General features: G+C 38.2%; 3 protein-coding genes across 5 annotated transcripts; 2 read left to right on the plus strand and 1 right to left on the minus strand.

Annotated features, from left to right (window-relative positions):
- Nucleotides 1–7: 7 nt before the first annotated feature.
- Nucleotides 8–3193, minus strand: LOC103333131 (cytochrome P450 714A1-like). The gene is made up of 5 exons (XM_089053556.1): nucleotides 2849–3193; nucleotides 1578–1804; nucleotides 1246–1490; nucleotides 806–1166; nucleotides 8–579 (listed from the first exon to the last, which is right to left on the minus strand). Exons 1-5 carry the CDS (start codon nucleotides 3132–3134, stop codon nucleotides 142–144), a joined length of 1557 nt encoding a protein of 518 aa, XP_088909682.1. The 5' UTR covers nucleotides 3135–3193; the 3' UTR covers nucleotides 8–141.
- A 3295-nt stretch (nucleotides 3194–6488) lies between these two features.
- On the plus strand, nucleotides 6489–10406 carry LOC103333130 (uncharacterized). Of its 2 annotated transcripts, none has more exons than XM_008235925.2 (8): nucleotides 6489–7178; nucleotides 8057–8204; nucleotides 8314–8464; nucleotides 8618–8743; nucleotides 8836–8916; nucleotides 9087–9279; nucleotides 9360–9630; nucleotides 9768–10406. In XM_008235925.2, exons 1-8 carry the CDS (start codon nucleotides 6975–6977, stop codon nucleotides 10028–10030), a joined length of 1437 nt encoding a protein of 478 aa, XP_008234147.1. In that variant the 5' UTR covers nucleotides 6489–6974; the 3' UTR covers nucleotides 10031–10406. The 2 variants fall into 2 exon arrangements, with proteins under 2 accessions (XP_008234147.1, XP_008234148.1); XM_008235926.2 differs by having other exon boundaries at nucleotides 6490–7178; nucleotides 9771–10406.
- Nucleotides 10407–11698: 1292 nt separating this feature from the next.
- LOC103333129 (uncharacterized) lies at nucleotides 11699–17524 on the plus strand. Of its 2 annotated transcripts, XM_089051681.1 has the most exons (9): nucleotides 11699–12003; nucleotides 12765–12867; nucleotides 13125–13310; nucleotides 13454–13565; nucleotides 13664–13698; nucleotides 13776–13928; nucleotides 14096–16536; nucleotides 16812–16892; nucleotides 17047–17524. In XM_089051681.1, the coding sequence occupies exons 2-9, from the start codon at nucleotides 12797–12799 to the stop codon at nucleotides 17112–17114; spliced, it is 3147 nt and encodes a 1048-aa protein (XP_088907807.1). In that variant the 5' UTR covers nucleotides 11699–12003; nucleotides 12765–12796; the 3' UTR covers nucleotides 17115–17524. The 2 variants fall into 2 exon arrangements, with proteins under 2 accessions (XP_088907807.1, XP_088907808.1); XM_089051682.1 differs by lacking the exons at nucleotides 11699–12003; nucleotides 12765–12867; nucleotides 13125–13310 and having other exon boundaries at nucleotides 13489–13565; nucleotides 13760–13928.
- Nucleotides 17525–17562: the final 38 nt, after the last annotated feature.

Genomic DNA, 17562 nt, shown 5'->3' on the forward strand with positions numbered 1-17562 from the left:
CATCAAATAATATTAAAACAAATAATTTTTGAAAAAGCTTTGTTTACATTCCAATATCCCAAATTTGGCAAACATGACACACATATAACTCGAACAATAATAGACACCTAGCTAGCTACTTCAACGATTTTGGACTTGTTTCTATCTGTCAAGAACAGATTTTTGAATGAGGATATGTACACCATTTCCAGGCCCTACAATCATTTTATAAGCAGGAGAGTGCTTATATTTGGGAGACAGAGAGAAAGAGAACTTGGAGATAACAAGGGAGAGGACAACTTTCAATTCAACCATGGCTAAGTTTTTCCCCAAACATATTCGAGGTCCCAACCCAAATGGGATGTAGGCTTGGGGAGACTTGCAAGCTTTAGACACACCATCTATGAACCTCTCAGGCTTGAATTCATTTGCATCAGGTCCCCAAATTTCTGTATCTCTGTGCAATGTTGGGATCAAAGTCCATAAGCATACCCCTTTAGGAACACTGATGTTTCCCACTTGGGTATCTTCAAGTGCCTCCCTTGACACAAAGGCAGCCGGCGGGTACAAACGCAAGACTTCTTGAATTACCATAGCCATCTGCAACGGTGTATGCATAAACGGGAAATGTTATGTTGCTAGACAAGGCAATATGACATGTTATGTTGTTAGACAAGACAGTCTAGCATGTTACGTTTTCAGATATTGTTGGTTTTAATAAAGTAGTTTTGTTCGAATGTGTAGTGACAACACAATTTGGCATCAGGAAAGTACCCTACATCCAACAAAATATAATGAGCATACAGATTGATGCAAGAACTTGTACCATTTTCAACTGAGGGAGTGAGTTTGCATCTGGGAGGCCATCTGGGCAAACTTGAGCCAACTCTGTCCTAATTCGAGCTTGCCACTCGGGATGTAGAGCAAGCAGCATCATACACCAAGAGGCAGCAACAGCTGTGGATTCATGGCCTGCAAAGTATATGCTCTTGCAGTTGTCAACTATGAAGCGCTTGGATGAACCTTTGCCTAGGCTTTGGTCATTGATGGCTCCCTCTAGTATTGTCTGCAACAGATCCTTTTCGGCTGAAGATGTCTCTGAGCCTTGTCTTTCTCTCACTGCCTCCCAGATCAATGACTCTATCTCTCTCTCTAAGCACCCTATCTCATTTTGCTTCTTCAAGCCACTGCATTATAATTAGCCATTAATAAAAAATAATTTAACACAGCCAAAGTACATTGTTAACTAGTGTTAAACTTGCATACCCCAAATTAGAAAACAGGAAATTTTGCTGGGAAATGACTTCTTGAAGGGCTCTAAGCTTTGAGAAAATCTGTTTGCCCTTTATATAAGAGCTTCCAAAACAAGCTCTTGATATAACATCTGCAGAAAAATCCCTGAAATCCTCATCCACTTGAATCTCTGCTGTCATGCCACCTTGAGCTTCAATGCAATCCTCCCATTTTTGAAGCAATGTCTGTCCTGACTCTAACATCAGCCACACCATGCCCTGCCACAAAATTATCAATTAATTTCTCTCAATTAACGATGTTTCACAAATTTTTGGACCAATTTTAATTTTTAATTAATTAATTACCTTGACTTTGTCTGTGAAGAACTCAGGGGCAATGATTTTTCTCTGTTGTGACCAGACAATGCCATTGGACCTCAAAACGCCATTGCCAAGCATGGGTGCAAGCCTCTTGCTTACATAAGAAGGCTTGCCTAAATCCAAACTCATGCACTGGTTCATTTCCCTTACAAGCTCTGGCTGGTTCACATACAAATGTTGTCTCATTCCTGTTGAGTAAGTGTATATTTGACCTGCAACACATTCATATAAAATAAAATTTTATGACTGCAAGCGATAGTCTAAATTACAAGGTGAAGGGACCCAAACACACTACGGGTGCTATATGGATTCGAACATGAAACCACTGGTCTACAAATCAAGACTCTTTTTCATTGGGCTAGATCCCACGGTAAAATTAAAAAACACACACACACAAATGAAGCCCATTCTACTGTTTTGATTATATGATGGGCCAGACTGGGTCAGCTATAGTTTTGGACTTTTGAGTCTAATCTGCCCAAACCCAGCAGCTGCTAGCTTTTTAAACTCGAGTCTATCAATCAAATTTTTTAAATAAAAAAAAACATGGGATGGGTCACCATTATAATAATTAATTAATCTTCATCCAAAAATTGAAAACATAATGCGTGTTTCATTAAAATATTGTGTATATCTTCACACTTGTAAAGAATAATATTTATTTTTTGTGTTAGATTATCAATCATCAATTCTATATTATATGCGGCCCTCCCATGTTCCAATCATCATATGGTCTTATAAAAATATATTTATTTATTTTTGTTAGTTTGAAAATATCATTAAAAGTAGTCATTGTCTTGCCTCCCCTCATATATTAAATTGTGCTACTTAATTATATTAACATAATATGATTAGACAAGTAATCAATTGCAAATTGGCCCGAGACTTTGACATGGCTTTCCTTAAGTACATATTTAACTAGTTAAACTCGATAATCCAAGCATCTGAACACATTTCTATTAGCCAAGATTCTGCTAAATCCCATTGACTGAGCTGGAAAAACTTGGACCACACACAACCCCCCACCACCGCCAAAACCCCTTCTCTCCCAAGACAGACAACTCTTTTTCCCTTCGTTTCTGTTTCAGATTTCTATCCATTTTCGCTGGCCAAAAACCTTTTGCCAACTTTCCAAATCACACTGTTTATATGCAATATATGTACATGTGTGTGTGAATAAATATATATAACATGCCATGAGAAATGTTAAAAAGAAGTAGAAAAAGGGGGAGAAAAAAAGGATTAAAATTTAATACCATATTGTTTTCTCCAGTGTTCAAAGTAGGGAAAGAGTGTGGAGGTGTAGTCATGGGCAACAAACTCAGAGTGGTTTGGAGTGTTGGGGAGTTGGTGTTGGATTTTCTGCATCTCAGACAGATTTCCATATAGAAAAGAAGGCGCAGGGCCTTTGATGCCTTGCACTCGGAGCTTTCTTCTGAGCCTCTCGGACTTTAGCCACACTCTGTTGTAGAGGTGAAGTAAGAAGCCAACCAGTCCCGCGGCAGCCAGGGAAGAAAGGAGTTTCAACACAAAAGAGACCATCTCTCTCTCTCTCTCTCTCTCTCTCTCTCTTTTAGTCTTCACTGGTTTTTCCTGTAACTACCTGTTAGTCATATGACATATATAGACTACATTGAGTAGCCCGTGCCTTTACATGAACCTGTACAAAATAGAATAGGTTTGCAGCATAATATGCTAGACTGTGTGACACGATAACATTATCAAAGTTACTTTCGGACAAATCAATTAAATGTAGGTAGAAATAATGTTACATTTACCAATTTTGTTCTCTAGACGATTGTCATTCTATCGTTGATTCAAAATATGGACCCATTTTGAACCTCCTCGTTCTTATTTTTGACAAGTTAGATATTGACATATATTGTTGATTCAAATATAGGCCCATTCTGAACCTTCTCGTTCTTATTTTTGACAAATTAGATATTGACATGTATACTAAACTAGCACATAATTGAATGATATTTGGCATACAAATTGATATGTCTAGCATTATTGATAAAATATACTGTACACAAATATATATATATATATATATATGCGTCTAGCTTGCGTGTATAAAGGCTGAAAGATTTACTATATTTAGGGGAGGTGAAGAGAGAGGAGGGAGGAGGACCCATTTCGGCTAAAAGTTCTATAATATTAGTGTGAATGGTTCAACATTACTGCAACAACCCCACGTTTAACACCTGTTATATATAAATATGAGATGATTTTGACACGCCAAATTTTCATCTTACCAACTTCTTCATAATATAATTTAGATGTGACTTTGAAATGCTAAAATTATCACCTTTCAAATATCATGTGACGGTGAAATTGGATGAAATACATCCATCTAAGACAATGACATTGTTAATTAATCATAATTGAATATATAAATTGGCAAGTCGGGGATCAAGAGAGTGATGTATGCAATTTAAATTGGGTGTCGACGATCATTTCCCTTATATTTCTATACATATATAATGCAATATGTACAAGTTTTCTACTAAAAAAGAGAAAGATAGAAGAAGGCGGCCAAGAAAGGCAAGCATATATATATGCTTTAAGCTTATGCTTTGCTATATATGAAGAGTTCTTATCTCAAAAACTAATCCATCTACAAGCACTATATATAGCACGCACATGCATGTGGGTTCTATATAATACAATATCTCTCAGTTCATCAGAAGTGCATGAACCATATATTTGCATGAATTAATGGATCAAATTGGGTGGCCAATGTGAAATGTTGACTTTGTGACAAATTGATCAAAAGTAAATTCTCTCTAACTATGTATTTGGACTAAATCTGTTGAGGGTAAAAGAACAAGCGCATGAACATGAGCAGGGGGTTCAAGTAACATTAAGAAATACAAATGGACAAAATTATGAACAGTAACCTCGTAAAAGAAATTGTATTTTAATACAAAGTGATGGTTTAAAACTACTCGAATCTACAATAAGGAGATCTGAACTTGGGTGTAAAGGGACGGACTCATTGTTGTGGCTAACTGACCTAAAGTAGAATGCAACAGTAACTTAATTTTGAGTTTCAATATATAGGAGTGTCTCAATCTGCAGAAACTCATAATTCAATATATATTGCAGGGAATATGAAGGAAAAGATGAGATGGTGATTGGAGAAGGTGGCGTTTTATGGTATAATTCAATATGCCCACAATCTGGGTCAAACTAGGGTTTGATGCTGTCAGTGGCACAAGACGATGAGCCAGTAATCTAGTGGGCTAATAGAGTTAGAGAGACGGTCCCTCTCTCTCTCTCTCTTTCTCTCTGAGAACGATGAATTGAATTTTGGGGTCCCAAAATTCACAAAAAGAAAAAGATCCTCAATCTTCCTTCTTAAATATACTCAGGACCACTTCAGTTTCTCTCGATAATCTGCTGGACCACCGATGTGACTAAACTTCCATTATTTATTTTATTTACAACTAATCTGTGTTCGAAAGGCTTTGAAACTATCTTCTTCTCATTGAAATTGAACTGTCAGGACGTCACAAGATGGCGAGGCTTATATACTTATTATGCCCCAATTGCACTTGCTGCCTCGGCTTTGCATAATCGTGTGGTGCGCATAAACAAGACTTGAACAAAGCCAAGATTTAAAAAAGAAAAATAAAACACTAGCTAACTCTTCTTTTCTGTTAAGCTAAAGTCAGTCGCGCATGCGCTTGAGGTGATTTTGGCCGTTGATGCATGTGGGGTTAATGAAGCATCAACAGTCAAATCAACCATGCGCGCGGAGACTGTTAGCCAATGACTATTGGCTCTATGACAATTATAGGATGCTTCAATCTTTATGCATTATTGAGTGCATGTAGAAAGTGAGAATAGGGACCGCGCCGTGCCGTCCTTGAAACATAGGATTGTGGGGAAGAAAAAAATCTGAAAATGCCCCATAAGGGTACCCATAGTTGTCCAGCAGACAGATTGGGGTTCTTGGTGAATTAGGTAGTCATCCACTTTCAAGACAAGAGGTCCAGACCCCAGCTAGCTAGCCTTCCACTTCTTGTGAACAATTGAGAGCCATACAACCTTCAAAGAGAGAGAATGGTGAGGGATCCACCACCATCTTCCGAAATACACAGAACTTAGCTCAGTGAACTGAATGGTCAGTTCGTCAGGTTAAACTTATGTGAGCTAAGGCCACTGGAAATTTGGAATTTGGCTATGTCCACTGGATAAAGTGGAGTACTTGTTGTGATTATATTTCACATCGAGAATGAAAAAGAATGTGTCGCATCAATAATGTTGTATGCATTTCATTTCATTACTAATAAGTTTTGAGTTTGAATCTCTAACTTTTACACTACACATACATTATACGTATTCTTATATCACCAAATATATGGAGAATGTAAGGTATTTGTAGGTTTTGATAAAGTCCCACCGATAAAAGTCTTAAAGAGACGCCAATGGGTTCCCACTACAGTGAACCAGTACTGGTGGATTCTCCTTTTCCGCATCCAGAATCAAATCCCAATGGAGTTTCTTTCCTCCAATGTAACATAAAAAGAAGAGACTATATGAACATTTCTCGTGGAGGATCTAGCAATTTTTCTTCTTAATGCCCGCACATCATGTTACCTAGTTCAGCTTCGTACCATGCCATGTCTTAACCTATTTTAAGAATTTTATCGAACATCTTGTCCCATTCTCAAGCAGCACATCAAAGGAACATTGCCCAATTCCACCTGTAGTAATATTGAAAAGTGAGGGCAGTTGCATACACTGGCCCTGTTGCGAACAATCAGTTTTCCAACAAAAGAAAAGAGCAAAAATAAAAAGAATGGTGGTCCACTGGTCCAGCCAGGCAGTGGACGGTCTTTATTAAATTGTAGAATATAATACTTTTTGTTTACCAAAAGAAAAACCAATTTCTAGTTGGGCTATAAGTGATTTATTTGGTAGCCCTGTCTAGGCCCAAAATTTCTGTCTAGCTCCTGAGCCTAATTTCATTTGAAAGCCCAATAAACCACCGTCGAGACTTGCCGTCAATTTTCCAAAGAGATTTTTGAAAATGGATCAGAGCTAGACAGAAGAGACACTTATCATCCCAATCCGACAACAAATCTCCCTCTCCGTCACAAAGCTTGAGCTTTGAGTGCTCCATATACAGAGGAAGAGGGAGAGACGCTGTGTTTTCTCTGAAATTAGAGGTGTGTAGGTATCTCTGCAGCTAAAGCCTTAGGCTTTTCGTCCCCAATTCGCTTTCTCAGAGTTTAGGGTTTATGCGATGCGATGCGATGCTACAGAAGATCACAAATTGTGTAATTGAAAAGGAAGACGAGTAGTAAAATATGTGTTACAGTCTGGTTCTAAGTCTGAAGTGAGTGTATTGGGTTTTTCTGAGAGGAATTGATGGAAGGGGGAAGGAGAATATCGGCAAGTCCTCGGCCTTGCAATGGTAGGAGGGTGGTAGCGAAGAAACGACCTCGTGTTGGTGGCGTGGATGGGTTCGTCAACAGCGTTAAGAAGCTTCAGAGGCGCGAAATCAGCTCCAAGCGTGACCGTGCTTTCACTATGAGCGATGCCCAAGAGAGGTTTCGCAATATTCGCCTCCAGGTACTGCTCTTTCTTTTGATTTTTTTTATTGAAGGAAATTTTGGGGCTTTGATGCTTGTTTACCTCTTCTGCGTACTTAGGTGGTTGTGGTTAGCTCTAGCACTTGTGCTGATTTTCATTAAGTTCAAAAACCAAAGATAAATAATGGGTTTTGTTGTTAAATTATTAGGATGATAGATCCTCTCACAGAAAATTGAAAAAGATGGGACTCTGTTGTCAATTATTGTCATGCATTCCTTAATTTTGTTCAGTCCTTCTATTCACTGTTAAGAAATGTGAGCTCAATAGCTCGATTGTTATTTTTTCAAGCTCCCTAGAGACAAAAAATAGAATATTTCTTGCCCCAAAAACTATGGTAAGCTGAAATCCCCTCCTATTGTTAATTTGTGGGTGTTAGGAGCACTCAGTGGCGTTCAGTTAACAATATGCTTCGGTCTTCAGTTAGTTGTTCCTGTTTAATTTGAACATGGGGCCTTTATACTTGTGATGCCGCTACTTTCAAATTCTTAGTGCTACGAACCTGTCATAGGCTCTACTTATATGACATGCATTTGGATCCCACTTCATATTACTAATGGAAACACTTGAAAGCATGTTGTGTAATAAAGCTCATATGCAACAATACTGTAAGAAAGTTGTAAGTTTCAAGATTGGAGATTCAATTTGTGCAGTAACGTTGTCTCATGTTCCTGAGTAAAAACTGTATTTGTTTCTGCTAACAATCAATACTGAAAATCTTAATGGATTTAATATTGCGATGAATATGGAGTTATGCACTACACATGCTTTTGAAATATGAGTGAAAAGATTCCTCACTTGACGATGTCAGTGCGCCTGCAATACCTAATTTCTGATTCTGGTGATATTTAAATGCATAGGAGGAATATGATACGCATGATCCAAAAGGTCACTGTGCCATGGTTCTGCCTTTCTTGCGAAAGAGGTCAAAAATTATTGAGATTGTAGCAGCGCGTGACATTGTGTTTGCTCTTGCGCAATCTGGTGTTTGTGCAGCATTTAGCCGAGGTAGTAGCTGTAATATTTTTATTTCTAATCTTATCTTGCATGCACCAGTCTTATTACTTATAAAAGTTGAATGAGTGGAATATGTAATGTTTTATTTTGTTGGATGCAGAAACCAACCAGAGAATATGCTTTCTGAATGTCAGTCCCGATGAAGTGATAAGAAGCTTGTTTTATAACAAAAACAATGACTCACTTATCACTGTTTCAGTTTATGCTTCAGACAATTTCAGTTCCTTGAAATGCAGAAGCACTAGGATTGAGTACGTAAATTCCTCCACCCTCCCTCCTCTTCTCCTCCCATACACACACATATACACGCGACATACAAACCCCCCCCCCAAAACAACAAAAAAAGGCCCAAAAGAAACAACAGTATATATATATTTCTGAAACTGTCAAATTTTGTTGTCCAGATACATACGAAGAGGTAAACCAGATGCTGGCTTTGCTCTTTTTGAATCAGAGTCACTGAAATGGCCTGGTTTTGTAGAGTTCGATGATGTAAATGGGAAGGTTCTCACTTATTCTGCACAGGATAAGTAAATATTCTGTCTTATTGGTCTTCATTACAAATACACAATTATATTCTAGATCTTGATTTACTTTCTTTTTGGTTCTTTTTTATTATCAGCATATACAAGGTGTTTGATCTGAAAAACTACACAATGTTGTACTCGATATCAGATAAGCATGTCCAAGAGATTAAGATTAGGTAAGCTTTCTTCACATGCCTCCTTTTCTTAAATAGTGTGTCCGCAGACACACACACACACACACACACACACACACACACACTGGTGTTGGCATTTACATTTGGTATTTTCTTTTGCTATTGTTTAGTGGACATTTATTTTGCTTCTGTTTTCCAACTTTCTTTTTCAGTCCTGGAATCATGCTGTTAATTTTTACTAAAGCTAGTAGCCACGTTCCTCTTAAGATCCTGTCCATAGAGGATGGTACTGTTCTCAAATCCTTCAACCATCTCCTTCATCGGAATAAGAAGGTGGATTTCATCGAACAGTTCAATGAAAAGCTTCTTGTAAAGCAAGAAAATGAGAACCTTCAAATTCTTGATGTGAGGATCTTTCTGTATATCTTGCTGATGTATTATTATTAAATCATTTGGATTTGTATGTCTGACTGCTACATCTGTAGGTTCGTAATTTTGAGCTGACAGAAGTTAACAGAACTGAGTTCATGACACCATCAGCCTTTATATTTCTGTATGAGAATCAGCTATTCCTGACGTTTCGAAATCGAACTGTGGCTGTTTGGAATTTTCGGGGAGAACTTGTAACTTCTTTTGAGGATCATCTTTTGTGGCATCCCGACTGCAATACCAATAACATATACATTACTAGTGACCAGGATCTTATTATTTCTTACTGCAAGGCTGATTCTGATGATCCATTGTCTGAAGGAAATGGTAAATATTGTTTCCTTATATATATGATGGAATATACTTGCTTTTTTGAATGTTTATCTCTTACAATATTATAAGTTGGAGAATCATTTCTGTGAGAAGGCTTTGGTTTTCTGACAGTGTCTGCATCTCTATTGCAGCAGGTTCCATCAATATCAGCAATATTTTAACTGGGAAATGCCTTGCTAAAATAAGAACAAGCAACAACAAGGAAATTGAGTGCAGCTGTAGTGGTGAGTGTTGTGGCAGCAGCTGCAATTCGAAGAAGCGGGCCCTTTCATCCAGAATTAGAAGTACAGTTGCAGAAGCCTTGGAAGATATTACTGCTCTCTTCTATGACGAAGAGCGGAACGAGATCTACACGGGCAATAGGCTTGGTCTAGTTCATGTATGGTCTAACTAATGGTTTCATCAGTCAGTTTGTTCACCATGTATGGCGCCCGCCGCCGCCACAACCCACACCCCCCCCCCCCCCAAAAAAAAAAGATTCTTTGTCGTTCTTCTAGATGGTTGAATTGATTGTGCTGCCTGCCCCCACTGCAACGACTTCCTAGAACAACTGTACCATGAATTGCCCTTGTACCATTAAACCCTCTGTTTACCTAAATCCGAATTCCTTCCATGTTGTCTGTCTGTGTTGAGCTTGAAAACTTATTTATAGAGTGCCTTTTTCATGGTGGTGTAATATAAATGTAGAATTGAGTTTGCCTCTGTACGAATCTTTGTTTTTTTATATATATCTAATTCGCAGCATGGTAAATTGTTGTTTGCCATTTTCATCCAGCTTAACTGCACTCTTTATGTCTTATCCTATTTTCTTCAACAATAATTGTTGCTATTGATGGAGCTGTAAATGGTGGAAGTGGAATTGGTGTGACCACATGCACATGTACAACCTTTTATACCCTTTTTAAGGGGGCTCGGCTTCTTTTTTGCCCACCTCACTCCGACTCTGATGATAAAGTTGAGTTCGTGTGAACACTTTACCTGGATTGTAAGGCTCGCAATATCTTGCTACTATTAACCATCATATCATATATGGCGGGCATGAGTGGAGGCGACAGCCTTGCGATTTGGTAACATCCAATCCCTTTGCGCAGCAGCTTGTGCTGCTTCCGCCCCTCACCTTTCAATTATAGCAAATTATAGGTGTCCTCTTCTGCTTCTCCTTCCCATTGATCATTGTATGATTCCGACTCGACTCGTTGATGCAAGTGGAACTTACAATGAATCAACGCTCAGAATTTGTCCACATAATTTGACTATTGATGCATTCATCAACAATTCCTACCCATTTGATGCATTTCACAATTTCTCTCTGTTGATACGAGAATTATACGCAAGCGTGGGAACCACTGATTGCTAGCGAAATTAATTTATAGACTATATGGCAAGATATGGTATAATTTGACACAAGAGATGACAATATGGATGAGATTTGTTAACCGTTTCGTCTTGTTGAAGACAAGCTAGACGAACATATATAAATTTGCCTTTGGAAACTACTGCCTCTGTCATTTTGGTCCTTCAATTTTTCTTAAGCAACACGACACGAGCATGTGATGTGGGAATAATCAAACAAGTGGCGGTTGCTTTTGGAACCCAAAAACTAAAAGAGGAAAAACTTGCAGACAAAGAGAAGCTGGAGTAGAGCGTCTGAATCACGCGAGTGGAGTGGAGTAGAGGACATCTATACTCTCCACAAAGATCTCTTCGTTTTTCTTGGTTTGGTAAACCACGCAGATGTGTTTTAATCAACCCGGTGCGATTAAGGAATCTTCATCATGCATATGTTATAATTAAGATAATTTATTTATTAATATAAATAATAGTTTAAATAAAACTAAATAAATTTATATTAGTAAAAGAAACGAACACGCTATCTTATCTAACTAATCTAATTCACGTATGATATAGTTGTTTTATGTAAATAATTCATTACGAGCATTAATGATTATTAAGATCGTTGTTTTGTTTGTTAAATATGAATTACTAAATTTCAATAATAAAAAAAAGACAGAGAATAACTCTTTAGATTTAGAAAATAAACGATTGTGAATATGACAATGACATGTCTAGATTGAGAGTGTTGTAAAAATAAATAAAAAAAGAAAAAACGAAAAATTGGTTGCGGTGTATAAAGTGGCTGTAACGCAATCAAGGCGGTGGCTTTTAGCTTTCTCTGTAGTCTTAAATTAGTGTAGAGACTAGAGAGAGTAGAAGTAGCCGTGGCTGCTGTTATACTGAGACGACTTTGCTTGTTTCTTCTCACACGCTCCTTCTTCTTCCTACATTTCGCCATTTGAGCCTCTCTCTATCACTCACTCACTCACTCACTCACTAACTCACTCGCACTGGCAGATCTCTCAGGCTAAGGTAAACATTGCCTCCTTTTGAGTTCGCAGCATCTACTCGCTCACTCACTTGCTCGATTTTGCGCTTTTATTTATTTTCTGGTTACGAACTTACTATTCTAATTCTAAACTTGTTGCTTTGGTTTTCAAATCATTGAAAATGAGAATCAAGCAATTTTATTCAATCTTTCTGAAATTATTATTATTATTATTATCTATTAGCTTCTTTTTAAATTTTGTTTTATTTTGAGATTTGTTTTTTAGTGGACCATTGAAAGTTGGATGATTTGTTTGCTCCTTTGCTGCGTGTTGAGCATGTCATTGGCTGATTCGGTTCTCAATTTTCTATTTCGATGCTGAGACAGGGCTTTTATTTTCTAGATCTGCATTCATTTTTATGTTTCAGCTGAATTTCGACCAAGAAGATCTTTTAGCTGAATCTGAATTTTCAATGACTAATTTTTCTGTATCTTTTCTTGACCAACGATCTTATATTTTTGTAGAGTTGATATGAATAAGCAATGTAGCAAGCAACTGTGCTTGCATTTGTGAGAAAGAGGGAACGATGCTCTCATGGTCTTTTTGTTCTTCTGTTCTTTTTTTGGTTAAATTTTTTTAAATTCACCTGTCGGTGCGCCTATGAGAATAGTATAAATTCTTTACTTTATAGAAGCCTGGGCACACTCTCTTTCTCTGTACTTAGTCAAAGGTCACTGATTGTTACTATCTTTTTTGTTTTTCGTTTTCTCCCTAAATTATTTTCCCCCTTTTTTCACCATTCAGGTTGCTTTGCTTCTGTTGTTAGCGCTTTGAAAATGGAGGCTGAAATAGATGCTGATACACCTTTAGACTATGCTGAATTTCAGATTTTTCCATCCCAGAACAGGTTATTCTTCAGCTGTATTGACTTATTGGCATCTCATTCTTTCTGTATATATTGAACATTAAGAAACGTTTAATGTTGATTTTAATTAGAATGGGGTTAATGCTGAAATTCAAATTAAACAACTTCATAACTAAACAAGGGTCATTTTGAGATAAGATTCAATCAACATATCCATGAAACCAATAAATGGATATGTTTTATTTGGTGTTTACTTTTATTTCTGATTTGCTTCACTAAAATGCTGGCGGATGCTCTAGGTATGAGGCGCTTGTTTCCAGTGATGGAGAAGTAGAAAAGTTAGCGGGCGGGCCACTAGAACCACTGTTGCCTCATTTACCAAAACTAAATGAATTGTACTGTAAGGGGTCAAATGCTAACCTCAAACTTCAAGTTCCGGAAAGTCTGCATGGTGCAGCCTGGTTCACGAAATCAACTTTAATCAGGTTTTAAACATTCTAGTGTTTCATTTTTTCTGTCCCTTCCCACTACAACAATTCCTATAATTGTTCAGTTGTGAAATCATCTCTTTGTTTATTCATTTTAATTTTCTATTTCCTGATACATAAATTGTTTTAATTCTTCTCAGATTCCTGCAAATTGCTGGTTCACCAGACGTAATGCATACCATTACTACTATTGAAAATGAAATATCTCAACTGGAAGAAGCCAAAAAGTTTCATGTTTCTTTATATGGCCAGGTCCCTTTCCCCTTCTTTCAAATTTGATGTTTAAATTTGTATGGTTTAATAACTATTCTGTTATCTGGCAACTAATGTGTATGATTTCTTGTCAACAGTCTGAAGTTGAGATTGCATCACCAGATGCTTCAAAGTATGTCCTTTTTATTGTTCATTTGAGATTTCATTTGAGTTGCATCAGCATGAAACTATAGGAATTTGTGCTGTCAGGAACGAACTTTTGCGGGCTTTGGACTTGAGGCTCACAGCATTAGAAAAGGAATTAACTGGAGCCATTAACAAGGCTTCTCATGTTTCCTGCTCCTCTAAAGAGATCACAAATTTAGCAGACTTTTCTCAACATTTTGGAACAAGAGATTTCAGGTAAGATGCTAACCTAGATAGATGTAAGGTGCACTGGTATTTCAGCTTCCTAGTTGCTTTGAAACAGTCTTTATGTACACGTATGTAATGTTCCTCTTCTTCCATAGTTTTAGTGAAGGTTTGTTTGCTAAATGTTCATACAAAAGGAATATCACTGTAAAATGCAGGAATTCTCTGTGCAAGTTTTTAGAGCAGTTTCAAGAAAGCAAGAGTGGTGATCCTCCAAATGATGACAAGTTGTCCTCTACATGCCATTTTAGAAACGACAATGTTGATGGTACAGATGGGTGTGCTCAGATATCAAAACCAATACATTCCGCTACACCAGTAAAATATAGTGTTTCACCTGCAAAAGCTGCCCAGGTTGAGCGACAGAGTTCAACAGAAAGCGGGGAGTCTTCTGAATCAAGTGATGAGGACCAAACATCTGCAGAAAGAAGTCGCAGTCTTATGAGAAGTGCAACACCAAGAAGGTCAGCATCTCCAATGAGGAGGATTCAAATAGGGAGAACAGGATCTCGCAGGGCTGCTGCATTGACCATTAAGAGCCTCAATTATTATCCTTCTCGGGAAAAACCTTTTTCTAATGAAGAGGGTGAATCTGAACAATCAAATAAGAAAACTGAGTATAATGCACAAAGGATGAGTGTTCAAGATGCAATAAGTCTTTTCGAAAGTAAACAAAGGGATCAATCTGCAGATGCTCAAAAAAGGAGCTCGTTAACAAATATCTCTTTGAGTACAAATAAATCCGTATTGAGAAGATGGAGTTCTGGTTTGGGGGAGGCTTCCTCTCAATGCCAATCAGAAATTGTCTCTGAAGACTGCGATCCAGTGACTCACAGCAATGTAGCAAATGGGGAGACTCCAACATGTTCAGAAGAAGTGAAATCAGAGTCTGATCTTTTACCCATGGGTGAAAGTACTATTCAAACTCCTAAACTTGATGGTAATGAAGAAAGGTTTGAGAAAAATTCTTCTAGTCCAATTGATGCTCAAGACACTAATGTAATTCAGGGAGAGAAAAGTATTCAAAAATCAACAGCATCAACTGAATGGAGCCGAGAAAGAGAAGCAGAGTTGAACCAGATGCTGATGAAAATGATGGAACGTAAGCCTTCTAAGTCTACAAAGCCTCAAGCTAGCAGAAATCGAAGTGTTCCTTCTGAGCAGAGAGGTGGCTTTTATGACCACTACAAGGAGAAGAGAGATGAAAAACTACGAGGAGAGAATTCTAGAAAGCGAGCAGAGAAAGAAGCCCAAATCAAAGCCATGCAGCGAATTCTTGATGAAAGGAAAGCTGAAATGTCGTCTAAAAAGGCGAATGATACTGATAAGAAACGTGCTACGCAGAAGCCCCAAAAACCACTTGGAAAATTATCTCAACCCTCAAACCTCAAAAAGGAGACTTCAAAACCTTCTGTTACAAAGAAGGCTTCGCCTAGAACATCACCCTTGCCTGCTACACGCAAGTCGTGGCCATCGACACCAACACCAAGAGCCACAGGGGCATCACCAGCTAAAACTCCTGTTGGGGTTTCTTCTGCCAGCACTACCCCAACTCGCCAAAAACCCAAGCCAACACCGCCCACCTCTAAAGAGGGAAGATCCCAGCCGCGACAGAGGAATGTAAAGGAATCCTTGATTACTCATGACAGGAGCTTGAAGGGAGTGAATGAGAAGCAGCAGCAAGCAGTGAAAAAGAATGCTAAAACAACAAAACCTAAAGTGGTGACAACCTCTGGTGATTTTTCTGATATAATTCCAGCAAAGCACAACAAGGTCACCAAGAAAAGCAGTGTAGTGCCGGTGGAATCGAAACCATTTCTTCGCAAAGGTTCTAGAACTAGCCCTGGTGTCGGTCCTGTTGTTAACAAGACGAAAAGTTCTTCTCAATCAGAGGAATCTTTGAGAAACAGCAGAAATCTGATTGAAACTCAAGAAGTTGAGGTAATTGGTAGTGCTTCTGGCCCTGTGACTGTGAGTCAGCCTGAAGAGCCAGCTATTATGCCAGTCAACTTTTCAAATGATGCTGTAGAATCAGAAGCTCTGATAAATGATAACCTGACGTGTAGTGAGACACAGCATGTTGACCCAGTTTCTGCTGATGGTAATGATGACTTAAAATATGTGGCAGAATCCTCATTGCAAATTCAAGCTGAAGAAGAATCAACTATCTCCCCAAGTGCGTGGGTAGAAATAGAGGAGCATCAGCCCATTTCCCCATGTAACAACAGCTCATCTCAACTTACCACTTCAACCAATGTTGCACCAGCTGGATTGTCAAGTCCTCGTGTCCGTCATTCTTTGTCCCAGATGCTGCAAGAAGAAAGTAATGAACCAGATACTATTGAGTGGGGAAATGCTGAAAATCCTCCGTCCATTGTGTTCCAGAAGGATGCACCAAAAGGACTGAAGAGGCTCTTAAAGTTTGCTCGGAAGAGCAAAGGAGATGGAAATACCACTGGTTGGTCTAGCCCATCAGTTTTCTCTGAAGGAGAAGATGATGCTGACAGTGTACTCAGAAAGGCTTCGCTTAATGCCAGGAACTATGGGCAGCAGAAGACTTCCTTAGGTGAAGGTTATGATGCCCGTGAACTATACTCTGGTGAGTTTCCTCTTTTCATTGCTTAATTCCATCCTCCTTTTGTTTCTTTTTCTCCTTTTATATTTTCCCAGCCAACCTTTGCTTTAATTTGTTTTTGAAGTAGATAGTAGAAAAATGCAGATGGTATTTAGAGAAAAGTAGAATAGTTGTTTGGATTGTTTGCCTCCCCTGAATAACTCATGCACTTAAATGGGGGTTGACGCTGTAGTTATATTATTTCATATTCCTAGCGGAGTCTCATGCTCTAACCATTGTGGGTTTGTTTGTGCATACAGCTCAATCAAATATTAGCAAATTCGATGGCCAGAGTTGTTCACACAAGTTGCAAGAGAGCCGCGACTTACCTGCGACTAAAGGTTTCACACATGACTAGAATATATACATGCATGATCATTTTTCTATTGTTTCTTACTGTAAATTCTTTTCTGCACCTGTATTAGAATTTTGATGCACCTATTCTATTCTCCAATATAAGATTCCAATACCGTGTACTATTTTTGTGTGTTTCAGCAACAAGGTCATTCTTCTCTCTTTCAGCATTTAGGGGCAGCAAACCAAATGAGATGAAGTTTCGCTAATGCTAGAGAGCTGGAGTCAGATCTAGCAAAATTTTCTACTCCTCCTTCACTGTGGTTGTAGCATGTATTCATTCTTCCACATGCAGAGACGAGGGGTCATCCCAATTCTTCTGGCATTTATTGTTTCTTTCCTCATTGTAATATTTTGTTGATGGGTCTTTTCTTCTGTACATTCAATATGCCCTGTTCTGCTCAGAGATTTAAGCACACCCGTGTGAAGTTGTTAACCACTATGCTTAGGACGTGAGGCAATTTCAGGTTGGTATATGTGTAGTCAATTTCATTTATTCTAGGAACAAAGTTTGCTTCATAATATTATATCCAATTTTAAATCTGTAAAACTTTGCTCATATTTTGCATCAATGTGAATGCTTTGTGACAGAGAGGATACCTGTCTTTTCAGCATTAAAGAGGAGTTGTAATTATAGCTTAGTGGTAGAAACCTTGA

Source organism: Prunus mume, linkage group LG5 (assembly GCF_029339155.1).
Source record: "Prunus mume cultivar Tortuosa linkage group LG5, ASM2933915v1, whole genome shotgun sequence".
Taxonomy (NCBI): Eukaryota; Viridiplantae; Streptophyta; class Magnoliopsida; order Rosales; family Rosaceae; genus Prunus; species Prunus mume.

What these genes read in the sequence shown, in the direction of transcription:
- LOC103333131 (XM_089053556.1), bottom strand. Translation starts at nt 3,134, where the DNA reads ATGGTCTCTTTTGTGTTGAAACTCCTTTCTTCCCTGGCTGCCGCGGGA. An exon ending in TCTTCACAGACAAAGTCAAG is followed by an intron (nt 1,491 to 1,577) that starts GTAATTAATTAA and finishes ATTTTGTGGCAG; the next exon opens with GGCATGGTGTGGCTGATGTT. An exon ending in TTCCTGTTTTCTAATTTGGG is followed by an intron (nt 1,167 to 1,245) that starts GTATGCAAGTTT and finishes ATTATAATGCAG; the next exon opens with TGGCTTGAAGAAGCAAAATG.
- LOC103333130 (XM_008235925.2), top strand. Translation starts at nt 6,975, where the DNA reads ATGGAAGGGGGAAGGAGAATATCGGCAAGTCCTCGGCCTTGCAATGGT. An exon ending in ACTTATTCTGCACAGGATAA is followed by an intron (nt 8,744 to 8,835) that starts GTAAATATTCTG and finishes TTTTATTATCAG; the next exon opens with CATATACAAGGTGTTTGATC. An exon ending in AGAACCTTCAAATTCTTGAT is followed by an intron (nt 9,280 to 9,359) that starts GTGAGGATCTTT and finishes CTACATCTGTAG; the next exon opens with GTTCGTAATTTTGAGCTGAC.
- LOC103333129 (XM_089051681.1), top strand. Translation starts at nt 12,797, where the DNA reads ATGGAGGCTGAAATAGATGCTGATACACCTTTAGACTATGCTGAATTT. An exon ending in ATTTTTCCATCCCAGAACAG is followed by an intron (nt 12,868 to 13,124) that starts GTTATTCTTCAG and finishes CGGATGCTCTAG; the next exon opens with GTATGAGGCGCTTGTTTCCA. An exon ending in TTTGGAACAAGAGATTTCAG is followed by an intron (nt 13,929 to 14,095) that starts GTAAGATGCTAA and finishes TGTAAAATGCAG; the next exon opens with GAATTCTCTGTGCAAGTTTT.